Source organism: Notechis scutatus, chromosome 5 (assembly GCF_049901735.1).
Source record: "Notechis scutatus isolate UNSWTSFEM ecotype Mainland chromosome 5, rNotScu1.2, whole genome shotgun sequence".
In the NCBI taxonomy this organism is placed as follows: Eukaryota; Metazoa; Chordata; class Lepidosauria; order Squamata; family Elapidae; genus Notechis; species Notechis scutatus.
In genome coordinates this window covers 90,720,339-90,745,064 of record NC_142013.1, presented here as the reverse complement: position 1 = coordinate 90,745,064, position 24,726 = coordinate 90,720,339, and the positions used below count along the sequence as shown (strand labels likewise).

The 24,726-nt window shown below is 37.9% G+C and overlaps 1 protein-coding gene across 9 annotated transcripts in view; it reads right to left on the bottom strand.

The window, feature by feature from the left end:
* Window positions 1-24,726, bottom strand: part of FARP1 (FERM, ARH/RhoGEF and pleckstrin domain protein 1) — a 144,763-nt gene that overhangs the window by 55,761 nt on the left and 64,276 nt on the right. For all 9 annotated transcript variants that reach the window (XR_015749909.1, XR_015749910.1, XR_015749912.1 and 6 more), the window contains exon 3: window positions 3,229-3,333. Coding sequence is in view for 4 of the 9 variants with exons in the window: in XM_087967300.1 (XP_087823426.1) it covers window positions 3,229-3,333 (105 nt within the window). In the remaining 5 variants the exon portion in view is untranslated. The remainder of the gene's footprint in view (window positions 1-3,228; window positions 3,334-24,726) is intronic.

The following is a 24,726-nucleotide window of genomic DNA, read 5'->3' as shown; positions in this document are numbered from 1 at the left end:
ATTTTTCTAGGATTATTAAGATCAGGATTTTGATTTGGCATTCTAAAACATTAACTTTCTTCTGCTTCTTTTATAAAACTTGTGTGTTTTCTTGAGCTCCAGTTACAAACATCCTGTAGAATTGATTGGAACAATTCAGAATTCAAAGTTCCATCTTGGTTTAGAGGCCGCAAAGAAACCATGATACTGCCACCACCATGTTTCACAAATGGGCTAAAGGTTCTCCTGCTGGAATGCAGTATTTTTGCCTTTCACCAAACATAACATTTTTTTATTTAAGCCAAACATTTCTATTTTTGTCTCATCTATCCATAGAACATTCTTCCAATAGCCTTCTTGTTAATCCATATGGTTTTTTTCCATAAACTGGAGATAGGCAGCAATGTTCTTTTTATAGAGTAGTAGCTTTCTCCCTGCAGTCTTGCTATGCTCACCTCTGTTATTCAGTATTGCCCTGCTGACAGTCACATGAATACCAACATTTCCCAATGCAAGTGCACCACTACTTTTTAGACATTACCTGGGCTCTTGAAGACCTCACATACTCACACCTGATTATCATCACTTTGATTAAAAATAACTGACTAATTTCTCCTTCAAATAAGTTGATATTCTAAGAGGTTGACATATTTTTGCCACACACCAACATCTATCTATCTATCTATCTATCTATCTATCTATCTATCTATCTATCTATCTATCTATCTATCTATCTATCTATCTATATCTATCTCTATCTCTATCTCTATATCTCTCTATATCTCTATCTCTATCTCTCTCTATATATAGTATTCAGCTTTGTTCGGGTATTTTGCCACATCATTATAGTTGTGCTTTTAAAGTTGTAGCAACGTTTTGGCAGAATCTCACCTGCCATCATCAGGCTTCTGTATTGTGTTCGTCTCCCCTATGCATCATGCCCACCCAGCCACATACATTGGACAGACCAATAGAAGAATTAGTACCCGCTTGGATGAACACAAAAATGCAGTCAAAAAGCTGGAACACACTTCCTCACTAGTCCAACACATGAAAGCCACAGGTCATAGCATCAACTTCAATGGCACCAAAACCCTAGCCACTATAGAAAACCCCAGCCACAGAATTATCAGAGAAGCCATAGAGATTGAAAAAAGACCTGAAAGCATGAATGGAAGAGATGATTCCACCAGACTGTCAATTATGTGGAAGCCTGCACTCACAAACAAAAAAATCTCCACACCACTAGCCAGGCAAACACCTGGGCACAAACAGATCCCCCTTGATACCTCCAGCTCAAACACACCCCAACTAGGCACCCAGATGAAACCTAGCTTCCTAATAAATGATAGCCGTCCATTTACTCGGAACCAAGCAGCACTAAAGGCCTCCAATACAGGAACACAATGTTGCCAGTCAATCAAGACACAAAAAGAGCCACAAAACAGACAGAAGATATTAGAAACACCAATCAAGCAGAACACAGCAAACTCCAAGATCAATAAACACAGACCAAGACTCCCAACCAATCAGGATGAAGAAAAAACCATTCTGGCACAGCAATAGGCTGCCCCAAATTTTAATCTGAAACCACTGTAAAAGTCTGACTCACAGATGAACACTATACAGAAGCCTGATGATGGCAGATGAGATTCTGCCGAAACGTTGCTACAACTTTAAAAGCACAACTACAATGACGTGGGAAAATACCGAACAAAGCTGAATAGGTTTGTTGCTACCTAAGCAGACAGTTTGATTTCACAGAAGTGTGATTGACTTGGAGTTACATTGTGTTGTTTAAGTGTTCCCTTTATTTTTTTGAGAATATATGAAACTGAAGTGGCTGTGAAAGTCTGACTCACAGACGAACACAATACAGAAGCCTGATGATGGCAGATGAGATTCTGCCAAAACGTTGCTACAACTTTAAAAGCACAACTATAATGACGTGGGAAAATACCCGAACAAAGCTGAATACCATATATATATGAACAAATATAATGTGAACAAATATAATGTTTTTGACTCATTTGTTTATTTTTAATAGTTGTGTGAAGAACAGATCACTTTTACATGATATTTATAGAGAAATACTGAAAATTCAAAAAGTTCACAAACTTTTAAACATCACTGTATATTGCACTCATATTAATGTATTTGTGGAAGCAACATACACACAGATTCCCATGGAGTTAAATATGTTTCACTCCTAGATAGTAAAAAGGCAAACTTTTTTCTCAGAAAAAGAAAACTCACTTTTGTCCTGAACAAGGGGGCTTGAAAGAATTGTACATTTGTTCAGGTTAAACTTGAATAGCTCTTTGTTATACCAAGTTAAAAGCAAATCCTCATTTCAGAAAAATAGCCTCTGGACCCACCAAAAAAAATGTGTTTAAGTTCTGGCCTATTAATGTGTTTTGATTATTGTGAGGGAAAAGGCTATTAATTTAAAATTGTTTTTGTTAGCCAATAAAAACTTTTATGCCTTAGTCATTTATGTTCATATGAGGAAAACCAGTTTTTAGATTTTAAAAAAAAACAGATCTTGGTTTTTCTTGGCATTCTAATAATGTTGTGTTTTTGAACTTCACACTTGGCACCCTGAAAAATGTGCACACTGCCAAATTTCTGAAAAGAATAACTAAAATACAACCCAGTTACAATGGCATGGGTACCCAGCACAGGAGTAGAAGGCTTTACAAGGTTAAGAAATGGTGCAGAAATGATAAACTCAGAAAGAAAACAGCATATACTATACTCCTCTTTGGTAGCACGTGAACCTCTCTTAGAAAAGCTTTGTTTCCAGCAGAAGAGAGGAAGAAAAGGATGAACAGATGTTATTTTCATAATGTTAAACATAATGAAGTGGACAGCTATCACTCAGTCCACAATTAATTATCTTTCCATGAAGACTGGAGTTTTGTTCTTGAAATAATAAAAAACCTATCCAATAGATATATGCACACATTTTAGTAAAACAAGTGTAAGTTCTGTAGTCTATCTAAAACAGTTGCTCTACTTCTGTGCATATTATTTAGGAACAAGCATATTGCACATTTGTGATTCATTGATTGTGAGCTGGGAAACAAGAATATTTACTCATATGCTCTTGCTTATCTACTTAGCTTTCAAGTGAGAAAACTAGAAAATATTTTAAGGCAGGTAGGAAGGGGCAAACTTTTAAGAGCATGAAAATATTATAAAATGATATCATGGGAGGGATGATTTAGGCAAAATATCTTTACTTACCATGACCTTCTTATGATCCAGAAACTCAAGGCCAAAATAATCACCTTCAACAAGATTCAGATGGTTGCAGACTGCATCCAATAAAATCTTTCCTGGAGCTCTTTGCTGTTATTGAAAAACAAAGATTATACATTATATGCGAAAATGAAAAACCCACATTAAAAATTCATTTCAAATTCAAGTTATTTTGTCTTCTCACATATAGGCAAGTACATAACAAAATCGTGTTTTCCTGTGTACAGTCAATTTTTAAGTGAATGTCAGTGAACTTCTGACTTCTGACCTCCCTTCTCCTTAACACCCTCTTGGAATAAGGATTTTCATTCTTCTTTCGTTGCACATCACAGACAACAAATGGTCAAAATTGGCAGCGTCCTATCAAATTCTGTACCTGTCAACAGTGGTGTCCCCCAAGGGAGTGTTCTAGGACCAACTCTTTTCATACTCTACATAAATGTGATCATATCAAGAGCAACTGCATTCTCTTCGCTGATGATGTAAAGCTATTCAACACCACAGACAATATTGCTACCCTTCAAAAAGACCTTGACTATGTATCTGAATGGTCAAACAAATAGCAACTTCAAATCTCAATAAATAAATGCTCTGTCCTACATATTGGCAAAAAAATAAATAAAAAAAATCAGAAAATAAAATACAGGCTGAATAGTCAAGACCTTGTTGATGATCCAAACTCTGTCAAAGATCTTGGAGTATTCATCTCAAATGACCTAAGTGCTAGAGCCCACTGTAACTACATAGCCAAAAAGGCGTTAAAAGTTGTTAACCTAATCTTACGTACTTTTTTCTCTGGTAATATTACACTAATAACTAGAGCATACAAAACATTTGCTAGACCAATACTCAAATACAGCTCATCAGTCTGGAACCCACATTACATATCTGATATTAACACAGTTGAGAAAGTCCAGAAATATTTCACAAGAAGAGTTCTCCACTCCTCTACTCATTGCAGAATACCTTATGCCACCAGACTTGAAATTCTAGACCTAGAAAACCTAGAACCACGCCGCCTTTGGTCTGATCTAAGTATAGTATATAAAATCATACATTGCAATGTCCTACCTGTCAATGAATACTTCAGCTTCAACCATAACAACACAAGAGCAAACAATAGATACAAACTCAAGGTTAATCGCACCAAACTTGATTGCAGGAAATATGACTTCAGTTACAGAGTGGTCAATGTCTGGAATACTCTACCTGACTCTGTGTTTTTTTCCCCAAACCCCCAAAACTTTAACCTTAGACTGTCTACTATTGACCTCACCCCTTTCCTAAGAGGTCTGTAGGGGGCGTACATAAGTGCACCAATGTTCCTACCATCCCTGTCCTATTGTTTCTTTTATATATATTTTTTCTTATAAGTATCCATGTATTCATAACTATGTGTTTACTTATACCTATTATCTTGTAAGCAATTGACAAATAAAAATAAATAAAAATAAATAAATAAACAGTACTTTCAATGTTTGACTCACCCTAAAGAAATTCCGGATCAATAAACAATTGATCTACTACTCTAGACAGCATTGTATGTGCTACATTCTTTAATGTGAACTTTTAATAAAGAAAGGATTGAGACAGAAGGGAAAAAACTTGTAATGTTGATATAACACATGACCTTCAGTTTTTTAAATCATCTGTTTCAAGTAAAAGATTTCTAAATGAAAATATATCATAAACTTGATCAGATTGAACTACCAATAAACATATTAAATACTCAGGAAACTTTTCATCCACTTAAGTAATTTCAGATAGATTTTGTAAGCAAAGTTTTTCATAGCTATTGCATCATCATCATCATCATCATCATCTCTCTTCCTCTCTCTCTCCCTGCCTCCCTCTCCCTCCCCGGCTTTATTTTTACTTATTTCTAATTACAATATTAACTGCTATTTAGGAATATATCAATGGGTTATGGGGGAATTTCATATATACTATAGACCAGTAAAAAAATGAAATGCACACAGTAAGCTATATAAATGGATTGTCATATGAAATAGTCCCTCTATGAGGGAGATAAATGGCTTCAAAATTTCATAAATAAATACAATATGGACAAATTCAGATTCACAAAGACATGTGTAATACTATCCTTTGTCATGCGCAAAAGATAAGGTCCACACATAAAGCTCTAACTATACTGATTTATTGCTCTGGCACAGAAAATTTCTCAACTTAAGTTTAGCACCTGCTAGGAGTTAGATCCTATGCTGATCTCTCTTTAATTGCACTCCCAGGTTCTGCCAGTCCTTTCCCTAATCGTTAGCCTGAATAATGATAATAAATATTTTTGGAATCTTAGCCTTGTGATATGCAAAGGCCAAATCTACTTCAAAGTTTGGAACTAATTTACTTCTCTCTGTCTATCCATCAGTTGCTAAAAAATAAGGAGAACGAGTAACAACATGAGTTTTATCATTAAGGCTCATCTGAGCATATTCAAAAGTATTCTTTCTTATTTGGAAGTGGCAAAGGAATTTCCTCAGGTCAATAACAGCAGCCCTTTTCAGTCAAATGCCTTTGACTGAAAAGATGGAAAAGGAATCTCCTAAATACTTTCTTGAAAAATTATCAAATGAAGCTTGCCACTCACTAATGGTACTAACATTAAAAGGAGTGGGTGGAGAGGTGTTCATTTTGCTGTTGCCCATCACAGAAAATGTTTTCCCCCTTTAATGGTACCCCAGAACTTGGCATCTGAAGACAGGCTACCTTATCTGTGTAATGTTAGTGATTCCCTTAACACAGAGATCAGTAATAATTCTCATGAAGTTCTGCACTAATAGATGAAGTGACATTTGTGCATTTTAATTGGAAGGAAATGTGTTAAATTCCAAGAAGCAATCGGACAATTTCAATTAACCTATTTTTAACATTTTGTTTCCTCCCCCCAAAGTGCTGATTTCATAACAAGCATATTCAGCTTCAACAAACAAGATGTTTTTCTTTTCTTTCCTCAATATTTCCTGATAGTACTGAAAAGAAATGTATCCCCCTGGCCTCCAAAAGTACGCTACGTTCCTTCTTCCTTCACTAAACCTAAAATAAGTTTCAGAGTGTTTATTAGGAAAACCTGAGATTGAATTTCATAGTCTGTAACTTCAGGGGAATAATATAATAGTGCCATTCAGTTCAGTTTATCTATGCAGCAAACATAATATAAAGAGGCATTAGAAATTTCCCATTCATTCCTATCCCACGAAATGCATCTGATGGATAAAATTTGGGTGTGTGCTGTGAGTTTATTTTATAATGTGTCAATAGCCTGACTAAATGGTCATAAATGATTTCTCTGTGGTTAGATCTTAGCCTATCTTTCTCTTGTCTCACTTCTCTTTTGATTGATTCTACTATGATTACAACGGTCATCTAAACCCAGCAATTAAATTATTAGAGGAAGTAACAGAGCACTGACTATGCAGAACTACGGATAAATAATAAACAAGATATAGTGGTGCTGCTTCTGCTATGCTCGTGTTTGTGTTTCTCTCTGTAGTAATAGCACTTAGACTTATATACCACTCACCTCACAGCGCTTTTACAGCCCTCTCTACGCGGTTTTACAGAGTCAGCATATTGCCCCCAGCAGTCGGGGTCTTCATATACTGTAGATTTGTGTATATGTTTATTTATCGGTTTTTCTCATCTGCTGTGAGAGTATAAATGAAATGTAGTGCTTAATATCATGAATATATTTTTCCTGTAAATAGCAGCTATGAGATGGAAGAAATGACTCCATATCACATTTTGTACTAACAAAAGATTGCGGGGGAGGAAAAGGAAGGCCTCCTTTTCATAGAACCATGATAGAGGCTACAATAAACATGAAAATAAGTTAGAGATAAGAGGTAACCTCTGACTTCTCCCTTAGGGGCTGATACAAATTCCATTCATCTGCATGCAATCATTCCATTTTTCACTAATCAGGCTGGTACAGAAGCCTAAATGTCAGAGGAAGTAGCATTTATTACCCCCCTACCCCTCACCCCCCCAAAAAAAACCTGCTGAGGACATGAAAGAACCTAACAATGTTTTGTTTTTTTCCACAAAGTCACAACATACGCAGAATAGTTGTGGGGAAAATGGGAGAAGCGAGTTCTATGCATGTTACTGTGAGGACCTAAAGGAAAAGCAGACTCTGTTTGAAAATTGAACTATGGATTTTACTGGCAGTTTGAGTCAAAACTGTCAGTTTGTTCTTGAGTAGCTGCAAAATACTACTGAAAGGTACACTTCATAACAAAAGAAGCACGGGGTAAGAAAGAAACTTTAAAACATTCCTATTCTAAAACTCTGTTTCAAACTGAAAGTTTCACAGCAACCAATCATCTAAAAGCTAAGAAACTAGATGAGAATAATAACCACCCCCCCAAACCTCCCTGGCCATAACACACACTCAAATCAGCCATTTAATGGGCTTTATCACTTTGGGTTCCCCAGGCCTGCTGGCAAAACTACGCCTTCTGAGCCTTCTTCTGAAAGAGGGTCAGAGTGAGGACCAGTCTAATTTCTGGAGGGATAATTTCCAGAGAGAGGCAGTTACCATGGAGAAGGCCCTTTTTCTGGGTCCCACCGGATGTACCTTCTTTAGGGAATGGGACTCGCAATACTCCTTGCCTCCCCACTCTACTGGGTCAGGTGGATGTGACCAGCAAGAGATGTCCTTCAGTTAAATACAACAAGGCAGCTACATATAAATGAGAACTGTACAACTCCACTGTTATTCATGAAAACAGGCCCATCAATTACTGCTAATGCAACTATCTGGAGGAGAATGGATAGGAGCAGAATCTACCTTGCTGACTGACTTAAAAAAATACTAGCTAAGCAACAGTTCACTACATGGCTTTTACATTACTGTTTTACTTGATAGCACCTACAATTATATTTAGAGGTCAGAGATAAGACATTCAAGACCTCCACAATGTAAAATAAACAAGGTCAATGCACATCTAAAGACTGAAAAGATGGAAAAGCACCAAAATGTTCTTTATATTTTTACTGTAGCTTGTTCTTTAACTATACATAATACAACTCTTCCAACTCTTCCATCCTCCTGCATTGAAAGAGGGTTAGATACTTACGTTGTAACACTATAGCACCACTGGTAGTGTCAGCCCTGGAGGTCATCTTTTTCTTTGGATCTTCAGGGCTGCCACATTTAGTGCTGTGGGAAAACGGGAGGGGGGGGTTGCATGGAGTTGGTGCACCTGGAGAGGCGTGGCTGGGGAACATCTCCAGTTGGGAAGTTGGATTGATTGGACCATGTGATGGACATGTAGGTGCAGGGGAAGGGACTCTTGACTTTCCTTTGGGTGGGGAAAACCCGAGGGCTTTCAGATTCGGGTTTCCCCAGATCTGCCAATCTCTAATAAAAGGGAACTTTGAGAAACTGCTGGCCTTGGAATCCTACTTGGTTGGGGGTGTTACTTGGAACCCTGACATTAACCTGAATCTGAAAGCCCCCGGATTTTCCCCACCCAAAGGAAAGTCAAAGTCCCTTCCCCTACACCCACATGTCCATCGCATGGTCCAGTCCAGTGGTGGGATTCAAATTTTTTTTACTACCGGTTCTGTGGGCCTGGCTAGGTGGGCGTGGCTAGATAGGCATGGCCATGTGACTGCGTGGACGTAGCTTTTTTGCAGCACCCCCTGGGGGGGCGTTTTTGCTCCCAGAAGGCTTCCCTGGGGCTCAGGAAAGAAAAAAAATGGAGCCTGGAGGGGGCACACAGTACCCCCCACGCTCCATTTTGGGGCCTTCTGGGCCTCAGGGAAGCCTCCTGGGAGAGCGTCCCAACTGGAGATGTTCCCCAGTTATGCCTCTCCAGGTGCAGGCTGAACGTCCTTGACTCCCAGAGAAAAGAATGTTGTTGTGGCTATATATCTCCACCAACTCCATGCAACCCCCCCTCCCGTTTTCCCACAGCACTAAATGTGGCAGCCCTGAAGATCCAAAGAAAAAGATGGCCTCCAGGGCTGACAAGTAGTCCTCGATTTACAACAGTTCACTTAGTGACCATTTGAAGTTACAATGGCACTGAAAAAAATGACTTATTACTATTTTTCACATTTATGACTTTGCAGCATCCCCATGGTCATGTGATTCTCATTTGGATGTTTTACAACTGGTTCATATTTAAGACAGTTGCTGTGTCCTGGGGTCATTTGATCCCTTTTTCAAACCTTCCGACAAGCAAATGGGGAAGCCCGATTTACTTAAAGACAACCATGTTGCTAACTTCACAACCGCAGTGATTCACTTAAGAAGTATGGCAAGAAAAGTCGTAAAATGGGGCAAAACTCACTTAACAAATTTCTCATTTAGCAATGTAGGTTTTGGGTTCAATTGTGGTCATAAGTTGAGGACTACCTGTATTGTTACAGTGTTTAGTCAAACACACTTTTGACTGAACACTCTAATGGTAACCCTACGACAGTTGCATAAATTGGTAGATGCCTGACATGATGGTGTAATAACACTTTCCAAGTGCTGAGAAACAGTTAATGCTGGAGAGGCTGGGCAGGTGAAAATAAACTCGAATTACTTGTGCGGTTACCAGGCAACTGTGCAAACATCCTCTAATTACTTCTTGATCCCTCCCCACTGTTTTTTCCCCCTCAGCTGAGCTATATTCAAATAAACTGCAGAAAGTGTGCCATTGCTGTTGATGCCTCTTAAAGTGGTGGGAACAGCTGCAAAGCAGTTCTTTTGCCGTCTCCTCCTCCTCCTCCTCTTTCAACCTTGACTCACCCTGTGAACAGTGTATTTACTCAGCAGCTGAGAGTAGATCAGCTTGCTAGAAAATCAAGCTGCTACCCCTAGAGCATTGCTATTGTATAGTAACGCCGAAGTGGCTCGTGAGAAGCTAATACTGAATTAATGTCTGTAGAGATTAGATTCTCAGTCATCCAGATCACAGTTGTCTCAAGGATGCTTTTTTCTTCAAAAGGCAACTGGACTGTTTTTTCCTTGAGGAAGAAGAAAATGGATGGATGGAGAAGTGAAATGTTTCTTCCTCAGAGAAAAAACAGTTGCCTTTTGAAGACAAAAGCACCCTTGAGATAATACTGAATAAAATAAAAACAGAGTTGGAAACAGAGGTAGTATTCAGCAGATTCTGGAGAACTGGTAGCAGAAATTTTGAGTAGTTCTGGAGAACCGGTAGCGGAAATTTTGAGTAGTTCGGAGAACCGCCAAATACCACCTTTGTCTGGTCTCTCCCCCATCTATTCGCTGCCTCCCGAGTCCCAGCTGATCAGCTGGGTCTTCTTTTGTTGCCCTGCACAGGAGAATGGAGCTGGAAAGCAGGTTAGTGGGGTGGGGAGGGAATGGGATTTTGCAGTAACCTTCCCCTGCCACACCTACCAAGCAATGTCAGGCCCACCAAGCCGTGCCCACAGAACCGGTAGTAAATTTTTTTGAATCCCACCACTGGTTGGAAGGATCCTTGGAGGTCTTCTAGTCCAACCCCCTGGTCAGGCAGGAAATCCTATACCATATTATTAATTAGACTTAATACTAATAGGCTTCCAAATCCTAAGCAATATTGGAAAAGTCCAGTTTATAATACTATATTGTTTTTACTATAATTCACTTCATCAAAGCACTTTAAATTGATTCAGTTCCAATTGGACTGGACTGGCACTTGCAAAAAAATACCCCTGGCTCATATATAAATGCTCATGAATTATTTGGACAAACAATACTATGCATTTTGCATACAAATATTAGTATATGTACAGTAAAACAGATTGAACTTGAAGCATTAACGCCATCATTATAGTGCAATGAAAGATGCTGTACTTATGTTAAATGTTATCCTATTTGATATTTTTTTATATAAACACATACATGTCCATCAGCTAAAGCAGCATTAAATCATTTTATCATTCTGCTTCCATATTAATATTGTACAATATAATAACAAACAAGTTGGAATACTTCCTGAACAGAGTTCTAATTTATAGTTATCTACCTATCAGCCTTGCCCATCTAATCTAATGGCCACCAGTTACAGTATATTGGATTTCAATTCTTATAATCCTTCATCCAAAGAGTTAGTTTGGCACAGGGGTTCAAGGTACCAGGATAGAAACGGGAAAACCATGAGTTCTAGTTCTTAGGGACAAAGCCAGCTGGATGATTTGAGCCAGTCTCTCTTTTAGCCCTAGGAAGGAGGCAATGGTACAGCACTTCTGAAAAATTTGCCAAGAAAACTGCAGTGGTTATTAGGTATCACCACATCTGCAATCTCTCTTTCTTAATAGGTCACAGCTACAAGGGACATGTATATATATATTTATGCTCAAAAATAAATTTGATTCAATTTACATCCAATTCAAATTTGATATATCAGTCTTAAATAGTTTCTGGCATCCACACTTTATTGTATTTCTGAGACATCATTTAGGAACCAAATGCCATGTAAAATTTTAAATCTTTAAAAGGCAGCATTTTCTTAAACTATATTCTTTTTAAGGCATCTGTTTTGGAGCAAAATATTACAAAAGCTATTCCCTGTCTCACTTTTTTAAACTGCTTATGATACGGCAAAAATTACACTAATTATGCTTTCTCGAACCTTATGGTTTCATCAATTCTTAACTATGTTAGCTATCATAAAAGTAATCATATTCAAGAGTTAGCCGTTAAATCCATTTTATGATGCCCTCCCCTATTCCTGTACACAGAATTTGCACAGTAAAAACACCTTTAATCTCCTGCAAGAGTCTACTGCTGTAGCTACTCCATTCTTTGATTGTTACACTTGTTGCTGCTATTACATTTAAGGACTCTGATTTTAAATGAATGATGTTCTTTTACAGTCTTATTTTAGTGTATTGTTGCACCATTGATACTTTATCCTTCTAAAAAGAGTTAGAACATTGTGTTATAACAATCAGTCACTCAAGAAAAATCAATAAAAGTTGCAATAATCTGGGCCCTCATTTTACCGACCTCAGAAGGATGGAAGGCTGAGTCAACCTTGAGGCGGTGAGGATCAAACAACTGGCAGTGAGATGAATTACCCTGCAATACTGCATTCTAACCACTATGCCACCACAGTGGCTTAATAACTTAATAACATGGTTGTTAAGCGAATCTGGCTTCCCCCATTGACTTTTCTTGTTGGAAGCTGGGTTGGGAATGTCGCCAATGGGAATCACATGACTCCAGGACCCTCACAACCATCATAACATGCCAATTGCCAAGTGCCTGAAGTTTGATCACCTGCCACTGGCAGGCATGATATTCCCCTCTGGAAAAAAAATCGGCCAAAAGAGACCCCGCGCCGCGAGCCAAGAAATCGCACACACAACACCAATGCTACACACCCTTCCTTTCCAGCCGGTCACGTGTGGATCAGCTCCAGAGCTGGGGGTGGGGCCAAGGCTGCCGCCCGGGGAGCGCCTGCTGCTTTCCCTCGCCAGGGCCGGGAGGTGGCATGTTGCACAGAGAGACGGATGGTCCGTGGCTGCCCAGCTCCCTTTTCCTGCCGCTCAGTGGCCTCCGCTCGCACCGCCCAGGCTCCGCTCAGGCGTCCGGCTGGGGCTGTCAGGAGTTGCTACCACCGGCGCGGCTCCACGCGGCTCCAGTCCCGCATTGCCTTGGGAAGGGAAAGGCAAAACCAGGAGCTGCTGCGCCTGAGCCTCTGGTGCCGCTGCTGCTGTTGCAAAGCGCCACCGCGGCTCTTCCTTTTTGCCTTTCCCTTCCCGAGGCAATGCAGGACTGGGGCCGCGGCGGCGGTAGCAACTCCTGACTCAGGGGGCCTCCGAGGGGAGGGGAAGGAGGAGAAGAAGGGGGGAAAGGGGGGGTGGGCGATTCCCAAAAAAATTGGAATTCCGATTTTAATCGGAAGAATATCATGTCTGCACTGGGGAAACTGTAGGAAGTACAACCATAATGGAGCCTGCTCACTGCATCATATAAGTCATGATAGTAATAAAGGGGTCATCATGCAACTGATCTGATTTTACATTTTTTGTGGAAGTCATTAAGTAAATTAACATGGTCATTAAGTGAATCCATGGTAATTAAGCAAATGCCATGGTTGTTAAACAATGGGTTAGATATTTGTACATAAACCAATTGTATGCTATGGGGCTAAGTGACTAGTCGTAAGTTAAGAACTACCTATACTTTAAGACAAGAGAATGCTCATTAAGAACTGCAAGTTCTCCAGATTATTAAATTATTTTCTAATATGACAGAAAACTAGATCCATTTGCAAAAATGTATTGACACATATTTAATTAACTACACAAACTTGGTATCGGGCTCTGGACACGCTGCAACATGCGCCGGAGCCCAACAACGAGAACTGCTATTTACCTCATTGCCACCTCAACTGCCCCTATGGAGACACTAGGATGATGTCATCAGGAGGTGACAGGGAGACTACAGCTGATGGTAGCCACCCCAGCTGCCCCTATGGAGAGACTAGGATGATGTCATCAGGAGGTGACAGGGAGACTACAGCTGATGGTAGCCACCCCAGCTGCCCCTATGGAGAGACTAGGATGATGTCATCAGGAGGTGACAGGATGATTGCAGCAGGTTGGGAATGAGTGGCAGCTACTGAATCCGGAACTGAAGGAGAAACAAGCAGTGGCTGATGTTCGGAGGAGAATGGCCATGGTGGTGGGTAATCTGGGCACAATCACAGGATAATAAGGAAGGATAGTAAGCACATGGGTGAAGGGAGCTGTAGATAGGTGGATGTTAGTATAACAAAGGACCGGATGTTAGGCAGCTTAGATGCGTGGGAGGGGCGGAACCAGGGTATTTAAAGTGCTGAGAGGTAGTGGCTCTCAGCGCTGGCTTTATTTGGAAATATCCTTACTTGCTGTTACATTGTTTTGGTTGCTGGATTAAAGCGAAGATTAGTCCAAACTGTGAGTCCTGGCTGCTTTTTCCAGGTGGGAGACCAAGAGATCAGAGGCAGCTGAGACCTGGTTTATGTACAAATATCTAATCCAGGATTTATTCCCACAAACTTTCTCCTAATTAGGTATTTCATAGCACTTATTTTACATTTCTTTCGCTTTTGTTTCAAGCAGTCTTATTTTATACTAAGTCTATACAATAAAGGGTTCCCCACAGCGGTGGAATTTGATTTTTTTTTTACTATCGGTTCTGTGGGCATGGCTTGGTGGGCGTGGCAAGGGAAGGATACTGTAAAATCTCCAGTCAGAGGTGGGATTTGCCAGTTATCCAAACTACTCAAAATTTCCGCTACCGGTTCTCCAGAACTGGTCAGAACCTGCTGAATACCATCTCTAATTCCCCCCAATAGTTGAATGTCTGAAACTGAATACAAGTGGTCTTTGACTGTTTATTTAGTAACTATTCAAAGTTACAATGGCACTAAGAAAAGTGATTTATAATCGTTTTTCACACTTATGACTGTTGTAGCATCCCCATGGTCATGTGATCAAAATTCAGATGCTTGGCAACTGACTCACATTTATGATGGTTGCATTGTCCTGGAGTCATGTGAGATCCCCTTTTGTGACTGTCTGACAAGCAAAGTCAAAGCCAAACATATTTAACAACTGTGTTACTAATTTAACAACTGCAGTGATTCACTTAACAACTGTGGCAAGCAAGGTTGTAAAATTGGGCAAAATTCACTTAACACATTTCTCACTTAGCAACAAAAATTTGGGGCTCAACTGTGGTCATAAATCGAGGACTACCTGTAGACCTACAAGTAGGAGAAGAACAATATAATTTACTCTAATTTATATATTTCTTTTCTATTAAATAAGCCTTACATTTATACTTTTAAAAAATATTTAACTTTTCAGTCTTATACCTGTAGTACCATAAAAATAACAGATAAAAATAATTTTAAAAAAGCAGAAACAACATCCACTTACAATTCCAGAATACATACAGAATAAATTAGTACTGTCATCCAAAAACCGGGATTTCACTACTTCAAATACTTGTTCTTCTTAAGTATTTACTTATCACTTCCACATACTTATTTCTCATGTTTAGCTACTATGAGCTGGTAAAGTTGCAAAGTGTTTAACTAAGCAAGCAAAGAAAGTGTGCTGAGAGGAACGAAATGGGAGAAAATGCAGAAAGGACACAAGTTATGCTCCAGGCTTCATCCTTTCTTCCAGAATTAAGCAATTCAGTACAACTCACATAGAGGAATGTGAAGATAATATTGATAATGGGTCTCTAGGAGCAGTTAAAGAGAAAAAAAACCAACCTCATGCCTGGAAAAGGGGCGGCATGAGAAAGAAAATAACTCCTGCTTGACACACTGGCAGAATTTCAAGATTCTGTAATTATATCCTACAACAATTTGGTAGCATTCCTTTAATCTTTGCAATGTCTGTTTTCTGACTTGGACTATCTCAAACAGCTGACAAAGAGGTAGTGTAATATTATTCAAAGGCAACTGGTTTCATTAAAATAGAGATATTATTTGCCATTTATAGAAATAAATTAGCCCAATCCAATGTAAGTTCACTCAAGGAGATCTGCTGTCTGGGAAACAGATATAAAATTGCAATTTAAAGTATAACAAGATTTGGTACTCGACTTATGACCATAATTGAGCCCAGCGTTACTGTTGCTAAGTAAAACAGTTGTTAAGTGAATTTGCCCCATTTCACAACATTTCCTGCCACAGTTGTTAAGTGACTCACTGCAGTTTTTAAGTGAAGTTGGTTTCCACATTGACTTTGCTTATAAGGTCACAAAAGGTGAATACGTGACCCCAAAACACTGCAACTGTCATAAATATGAGTCAGTTGCCAAGCATCTGCATTTTGACCACGTGACCATGGGGATGCTGCAATGGTCTTGTGAAAAACAATTAGTCACTTTTTTCAGTGCCGTTGTGACTTTGAACGGTCAGTAAATGAACTGCTGTAAGTCGAGGACCACCTGTACTTAAAATTTTAATAACAGTGAAAGACAAAAACAAGCAGGCAGACTTTTAAAAAAATTCTACTATGTTCCTTTAAACCAGTCTTTCTCAACCTTGGGAACCTTAAGATGTATGGACTTTTGAGTACACGCTGGCTGAGGAATTCTGGAAGTTGTAAAGTCCTTATAAAGTTGCTAAGGTTGAGCAACGCTATTTTAAACAATTGTGAAAATGTTCCCGATTACCAGCGACAGCTTAAGAGAAAATCAGAGACAAAATAAAAAGCTGATGTTCCATAAAATACCCAGGTTTACTTCTAACATTAAGTAGTCCAGCAACAGGTCCCCCTGAACCAAAGACTTCTGAGCTGGGACTATTACCCAACATCTGTATCTCTGCATTAAAGGCCATCAATAAACCAGAAATCTCCCTGTGGGAATTGCTGGCTACTTTTGGCAGTTAGCCCAGGAACAGATAGCAGAAGACTGGTGTAATTCCATCCAACTGTAAGAAAAAATCTGGTCAGACAATGACTATAATGAAGAATTTATTAACTAGATTTCCTAACTTACTCCCCAACAAGAAGCAACTCAGAGACCTTGTAAAGATATTTGCGACTTTTCTGAATTGAAAAACTCAACTCTGGGGCAAGAAGATAATCATTAGAGCTTCCAAATCTCCATGTTTGATTTGTTTTTAGAGAACATCCAGGAGGACCAATTTTGGAAAATTTCAATACAACTAATATTATTATACTTAAGTGGCTATATTAAGCTATAAGTGGCTGCTGGGTAATTTCTGTATGGGCTTAGAGGTGGTGATGGCAAATAGTTTTGTGGTTATTTGTAAACTGAAAACACTTCTGAACTTTGCGTGAAAGAGAAAATAAAAATAAAAATTTGACTTTGGGTTTTGACAATTAATTGGGTTATTGTTACAGAAATAGCTAGAGGTTATTATTTTGCATAACTAAAAAGTTGGCATTATAATTTTATCACGTATCAATTTTTTGCATCAAAAACATTGGAAGACACTGCTTCGGAGGTTCTTAAAATTTATTTTTCCCCCAATCATTTATCCCCCCATGGCCAAAGCAGCGATCCAAAACCTTTGTGGCTTGGTGTCTTGGCTGGGGTGGGGGGCGGGGAGGAAAACCAGGCTGCATGAGCAGCAGGCCAGGTGTATTATTTCTCTTCATACTTCCTATGCCTTAAAATCATTCCTCCATCATGGTCATACACTGCATGCATTACCTTTTTGTTCTTTAAATTCCTCACGTCTATGTTCTGAAGAACTCATTAACTCTGTATAATTGTGATTCTTTTAGTCTTCCCTATCGCCTCATTCCATTCTCTGTCCCTTTGTTTATTTGCTTTGCAGTTCAATCTTCATTCACTCTACAAGACCAAATCCCTTCTGTGTATTTCTTTCATCCTGGTCATCATTTTTCCATATATTCGATAAGTCATTTAGACCCCATTCATTATAGGTCAAAACCATTCCTTTAACCACAGACACTTAAACAACCTATTCTCCCTCAATTCATAATTTCTCCTGAAATACTGTCATATATCAAAATGGACCAAAACGCTTTTGTATATACATTTTTGCTTCTTTTGACAAACAATCTTTCCTGGCAACAGACACCCTTATATTATCCACTTTTCACTGGTATCTTGACATGTTAAAATGTCTCCATCCATTTTTATTTCTTGAAACACAGCATCTAATTTCCATTGAGCTCTTAATATAAATGGTCCTAAGCAGAGCAGCCTTTCAGCAGAGTAATATCTATAAAGGAGAAGATTTGTAGCTCAACATTGAAATGAGGGGTCCTTAGTTCTCTCTGTGTTTGGATGCTCTCTTGCAGACATTTTATTACCCAAATTAGGTAACATAATCTCCCAGTCACTCTGACAACATGATTGCGATGGTGGACCTTACAAGCCACAAATATGTGTCTTCTTTGTGTCTTCTTCCAAGACACAAATATGCTCCATTTACCTCAGAAGGATGGAAGGCTGAGTCAACCTTGAGCCTGGTGAATTTGAACTGCCAAATTGCAGGCAAACAGTAGTCAGCAGAAGTAACCCGCAGTACTGCACTCTAACCACTGCGCCACCGTGGCAAATGTTGCGTAGGTAGCTTTATCTGAAAATACTTTTAGTCCTCTTATTTGCAAAAGTTGCACTGACATTCTTTTTCATAACATGAAAAGTATAGCAAGGCTAAAAGACATTTAGGAAAAGTCAGGTCTGTAAATGTAGTGCTATCAAATAGGCATTATCCAGAAGCAAACTTGGAACTGTAACAGAAATGCACAGAAACTATACACACCCAAGCGATGTTTCTCATAACAACTGATGGTCAGTAATTATTAGTTCTATCTTATAAAAAAGACACAAATTGATGTAATGCTAAATATTTATATCACGGTTAATTCATCATGGATAAATTGCTGCTAGTTAACTTAAGATGTGTAAGAACATATATGCCATGGTGCTGCTAAATCACTACTGCGACAAAATTTCTCTCACAAGTCTCTCTCCCTCCCTCCCTCCCCCCCTCTCTTCCTCCCTCCCCTCCCCTCCCCCTCTCATTCCCCCTGTTGTTCCTTATGGCTGAAAAACTTATTGACAAGCCTTGTGTTAAAATTGGTTAGTACTGCCGGAATCCAGACAGTTATAAAATGGATTAAATATTTCAACTGTGTTCACTTCGAAAATGACTAGGAAAAAGCCCTTTTGGCTTCATGTGAATGCTCTGCTATGCATTAAAGCAGCCCAGCCTTTTCTAGCTCTTGAGAGGAGACTGGAAAAAAAGAAAGATACTGTTTAAGGAATCAATTCCTTAGTGTGAGTTCTTGACTGCTTTTAAGAATTTATTTTCAACATGCTTTGTAGTTTTTTCTGAGATTAAAATGCAGACTCCGAGGAATGATGCACTCTGCCAATTTAATTTAGTCAAGCAACCCACTGAATAACCTTAAATCCTTTAAATAATTATTTTTCCATAGTCTGAAAAGATGACCTTGTAGATTCCAAGCTGGTGAGAGCGCTTTACACATGATTAATGTAGCCTCATCTATTTTTTGAAATGCGGTCTACACATAAACACATCTAACCTCCACTTCAGTTCCCACTTTCTTCTGTGAGTCATAGAAATATGTGATATTTGAAAACACTTTGAGAGGAAAAGTAACAGAACTTTTCTGTTCTGAAGGGAAGGTACTATAAACTGAAAGAAAGACAACATCATGTCTTCACACAGTTTTTTGACTTGGTGCAGTGTCCTTCTTTGGTAATGCCTAGCATTTGGTAAATATAGTTCTGCTAATACGATCAGAAATTATAATTAAATATTTTTACTAATGGTAGTTTCATGACATTTGATTGATTTCTACAGACAAAACATTTAATTGCCTCTGTATTTTCTTGTGCAGTTGTACATTGTTTTCATTTTTTATTTCATTTTTACTTATTTCATTTAACAAATTTCTATAGCCTCCAACTTACACATAGGTGACTCCTGGCAGCTTACAACATTCCATTGCATAATAAAAATCCATAAAAACCTACCCCAATGGCAGCAACAATGCAACCAAATCAGTCACTTTAATCAGCCCCCTCTCCATTCATGGTCCTAAGTCTAACAAAGCCATTAAGGTCACACAGCATGACTGGCTGGTCACATGACCCACCAAACACATGACACAAAGCAGTGTGCATTAAAAGCGGTGAAGAATTAAAACAAGATGCTTCAACCAAAGTCCCACTAAGTATGTTAATAGCCTGGTGATAAAATATTTGAAAGCTAAACAGCAAGCTCAGACAACAAACCAGCACCAACAAATCCACTAAGGCCCTTAAAAAAGCTGGGAGGGACTGTACCTTTTTTTGGGGGGGGGGATGATGTTTCATAGAGAAGAGGCCACCACTGAGAAGGTCCTTTTCTGTGGTCTTCACCATATATATATATATATGGTATTCAGCTTTGTTCGGGTATTTTCCCACGTCATTATAGTTGTGCTTTTAAAGTTGTAGCAACGTTCGTCCCACAGACGAACACAGTACAGAAGCCTGATGATGGCAGATGAGATTCTGCCGAAACGTTGCTACAACTTTAAAAGCACAACTATAATGATGTGGGAAAATACCCGAACAAAGCATGGATGACCCCTCTATTCTTTTTAGAAATAGAATTCCCTTCAAGCTGGTTCCCTCCATAACACTGACTACATGTCTGAAAAAGGGGTGAGATACAGATGTATTTATTGGCTTTACATAAGCTCCCATTACTTATTCAAACTAAGAATGTAGTAGTTGTAGGCCAACATATATGGGTGGCAGTAAGTTGGGAAAGGCTGGTGTAAATAAATGACAATAACATAGAAGAATGAACCCAGAAGAAAACTTTTTCCCACCATCATCAAAAACTTTATGTCATGGTGAGGATGAATTAAGAAGAACTTGATAATTTTAACCCAATCAGCATTTATTTAACTTGGCATAATATAAGTGAGATTGGTGCATCCTCTTGCTAATCACTACTGGGTTACTAAGGTGCTGAGAAGCAGAATTTTAATTTTTGTTCTACTCTTCAGAGGCAACATTTAAAATAAAGACATTTCAAGTTATCTTCAGGAAAATCAATAATGTTTTTAGAGCCTCAATTCTCAGTATACATGCTTTATATATAATCTCTTTCCTTTATCAGATATTAATCATAAAACAGCAGCATTCTCTTTCAAGATGTACTTAACTTTGGCCAGTTTCAAAATAGTATAGGATACTATTTTAATTCTTCATTTCTTCTCTGCAACCTTCCCTGTCTCCAGTGTGCTACAGAAAAGGCATTTGACATTATAGAGAAAATCTTGTGAGCTAAATACAATAATCTGTCTAATATTCTGCTGACAGTTACAGTTTACGTGTAATATGAAAGCTAAACCAGGATCAGCATACAAATCCAAGTTTACTGAAAAGAGGCTTAGGGGAAAGTTCTGAGGAATGCAGTATTACTTAGATTTGGGAAAGATAAATTATATAGGCAAATAATATTGCATGATTAGTAGGAAGGCTTTTACTTCCAAGAATCAAAGCAAGTAAAAGTTAATTTCTTAAAATAGCAAACTGTAATGGCTTTTTCAAATGTAAATTTTTCCAACAGTAAATATATTTTAATGCTTTCCCTACAAAGAAAAGCTTTTTGTCCCTTCCCTCTCTTAAAACTCAGTGGAAAACAGTAAATAAAGGAGAAAAATATAATGAGATGGCCAACCTGCTTATTCTTAAATCTTAATCTTAGTCTAACATGAGATGAAGAAAGCCAAGTATGCATAATATACATATCTGTGTATACACACAGTGCTTATTGTATCTGGATTCCTCTCCATGTTGCAGGAATTCCACTATGGAAAAGACCACATTCAAGAATCTCTCTCCTTTGGGTTCTCTTCTGCAATGTGATTTTTTCCCCCAACAGTTACCAAATAACCATTCCCAAAATTAGTTCAGGAAGTGGTACTTAGTGTTGTCTTTTCTCCAGAATTAAGGAATGGCAGAGATGAGGAGCAGGAAACTAGGTAAGCTTCACAAATGTCACAAGGTTATTAACTACATATGCACCTAATGCAGTCTATGGACTGCATACATGCCTGATTTAATCTGAACTCATTCTCCTGTACTAATTTTATACTTAAATGCGGTTTAGCTAGGGAAAAATTCAGACATGCAAACACACAATCGCATATCTGCAGCTTTATGTGGCATGATTTAGGCTTCTGGAGCCAGATTAAGATAAAACCATTCATGTTTTGGGTTAAACAGATGCAGCTGTGTTTCACTGAGCATGTGCCATGGTTAGAAAATTTTTAAATACAAATGCAAGACCTTAGACATGTTTTTAGAGATTTTTCTGATCTTTTAACAAATTGCACTTTAGGGATTGTTTTTAATCATGAAAAAGCAGGATAGATATTTCATAAATAAGTACTGACCTTTTTAGATTTTTGTTTTATTTTTTCTACATTTTTTTCATAATGTACAATTTTCCACCTACTAACCACAACAGCATCTAGGGTTACAGTCTACGTTAAAAATAATGTAACAAAGACATGTGTACCAGCCTATACCACCACAGGAAGACAAAAAAAGATTTTGTTTTAAAACATCAAGTAAAACAAGTCAGTTGTCAGCAATGTGGAAACCTTTATACGCCTATCGTTAAAAACTACCGTAAATGTCAATTAATAAGTCATGTGGTTGAAAACCTTCTAAAATTGGATTAATAATTTATAGCCTAACACTCTTTCAGTGATGATAGATTTTAATGATTAACAATCATTAAGCAGAAGTAGCTGAAGAACAGCACTAAATTTGGAAAGTTATAAAACAGAAATATATAGTCAAGTCACAGGAAGGATCAGAGTATTTACCACAGTTATCAGTTCCAATTCTATTGAATTAAAATTTCAATTCAGGAAACACATTTGTTACATTCACAAATTAGCAAACACGTTGCATCTGGCTAAGAGTAACTTCTTATCTTAAAGAAGAAAAATTCAGATCAGCTCTTGAAACTTTCGTGCTGGCTCCATAAATATTAGATTCCCTAACTGACAAAAATGACTGAGTAAATGCAAACCAAAAAAGAGTCCAATATGATAGAAGAACATCCAACTGAATTATGCACAGAACTCTGGTTTTTGGCAATTAAACTGCCCTCAGAGCATGAATTTGACAATTAGATAGAAATGGAAGAATTAGGATGCAATTTTTTTTTTAAAGGAATTTTTGCTGCTTTTCTCAGTTAACAATTTATATCCATCATAGAAATTATCTCTTTCAAATGTTTTGTTTTTCAAAAAAAAAAAAAAAGAGAAACTGTTTTTTTAAACATGCTATATACTAAAAGACATTGCAGGCCTGTGTGTGTGTTACAAATATCAGGAGAAGAACCAAGATTCTGCATTTCACAAAGTAAAACCATTATTCTCTTGACAATGGAAATGAAACAATATTAGAATAGACTGAAATGTGATATGTTTCAGCCCCGAAGGATTTTCTGCAGAACCAGTTGAGGCATTTGTCTGCACTGCTGAGTTTTGCTTTCTGCTTCAGTGCAAAATTAACAAGTTGCTTTTCTGTGCTAACAGCTCTTTAGATTCTCTTGATATTTGTTTGGTGAAAAACCAGAACAAAGGAAGTATGTACACTCTGTCAGAAACAATAATGGCAGTATCAAACGTCTTAAAAATATTGAATTTCTCATTCGTGAAGTGCCTTAAAAACAGGAAACCACCAGGAATATAAGTGGTTTCATCATGGTAATACAGACAATTGGGTATGTCCAACCATTAACCATTTATTAGCAGCCACTATATAGAATTTCAAAAATAAATCTCTTTGCCAACCAGAGGATAGGGAAAGGCAAAACAAAAAAACACCCAAACCGACCGACAGACAGACAGGGAGGGCGGGCGGGCAGGCGGGCAGGCAGGCAGAGTTATTCCAGGATTACCCTCCTGGATTTATTATATGTCTTTATTTATGAACTGGCTTTTTTTCCATAAAATTGAAAGACTAATCAATATCATTTAGTGTCTTATAGTTAAGTTGTATTCTACATTTAAAATCTGAGATGTTTTCTATATATATATATATTATAAATCATATTTTCTTGTTGCTTTTTATGTATACTAAAGCCATAAAAAAGAATGTACTCTTAAGAAAAAATACTTTGCAACTGTTTGTACTGAAATGACAACTAATGAGCTGAAATAGAATTTACTGCCAGACAAGTTTTCTGTCCAATTATTTTCTGACATGCATAAAATGGATTTATTTTTATGTTTGATAGGCAAATAATGTCAGGTATTTCCTCTGTGTATTTCACAAAAAAACCTTTTATAGAAAACATGACACTGTGAATCATAGATTGATATGTTCCTAATGAAGAACTATCTCCTTGTGGCTTTGATTTGAACAAAACTATACAGCATGCTATGTTTTGGGATATTTTAAAGCTTTTTAGGGACAGACAACCCAGGGACCAAATGTAATCTCAATTAAGAAGGATTACAAAATTACAAATGGAAAGCTGGCAGACAAGCTACTTCACGCAGACCAGACACTAAGTCCCTGAGAGACCTTTAATGCTAAAGCAGCACAAATGATTTTGGAATTTAGTTCTTAGAAAAGTGGCAGGAAGATATCCCAACTCAGAAAAAGACTTTTGGGCCTGAAGACTATGGTATAAATCCATGTGTATAATTTTATTATAGATAACTTAATCTCCTTGACAAAAGAACACCTGGTTAGTATCTCTGCATCTCTTTACTAAATGACCACTTCATATCTGTGCACACATTTGAGACAATGAAAAGATTACCTTAATTACTGTATAGCAGTAAGAACAAGCTAAGTTGTTACAAGCTACCTAATGACATAATAAGAACAAGCTGAAGCACGATTTATCAATATAATATTTGTGTAATAATTTTACTAACATTAATATGTTAGTAAATTTTACTAACATTAATAATTTTACTAACATAATACTTTGTAGGTATCTAGTT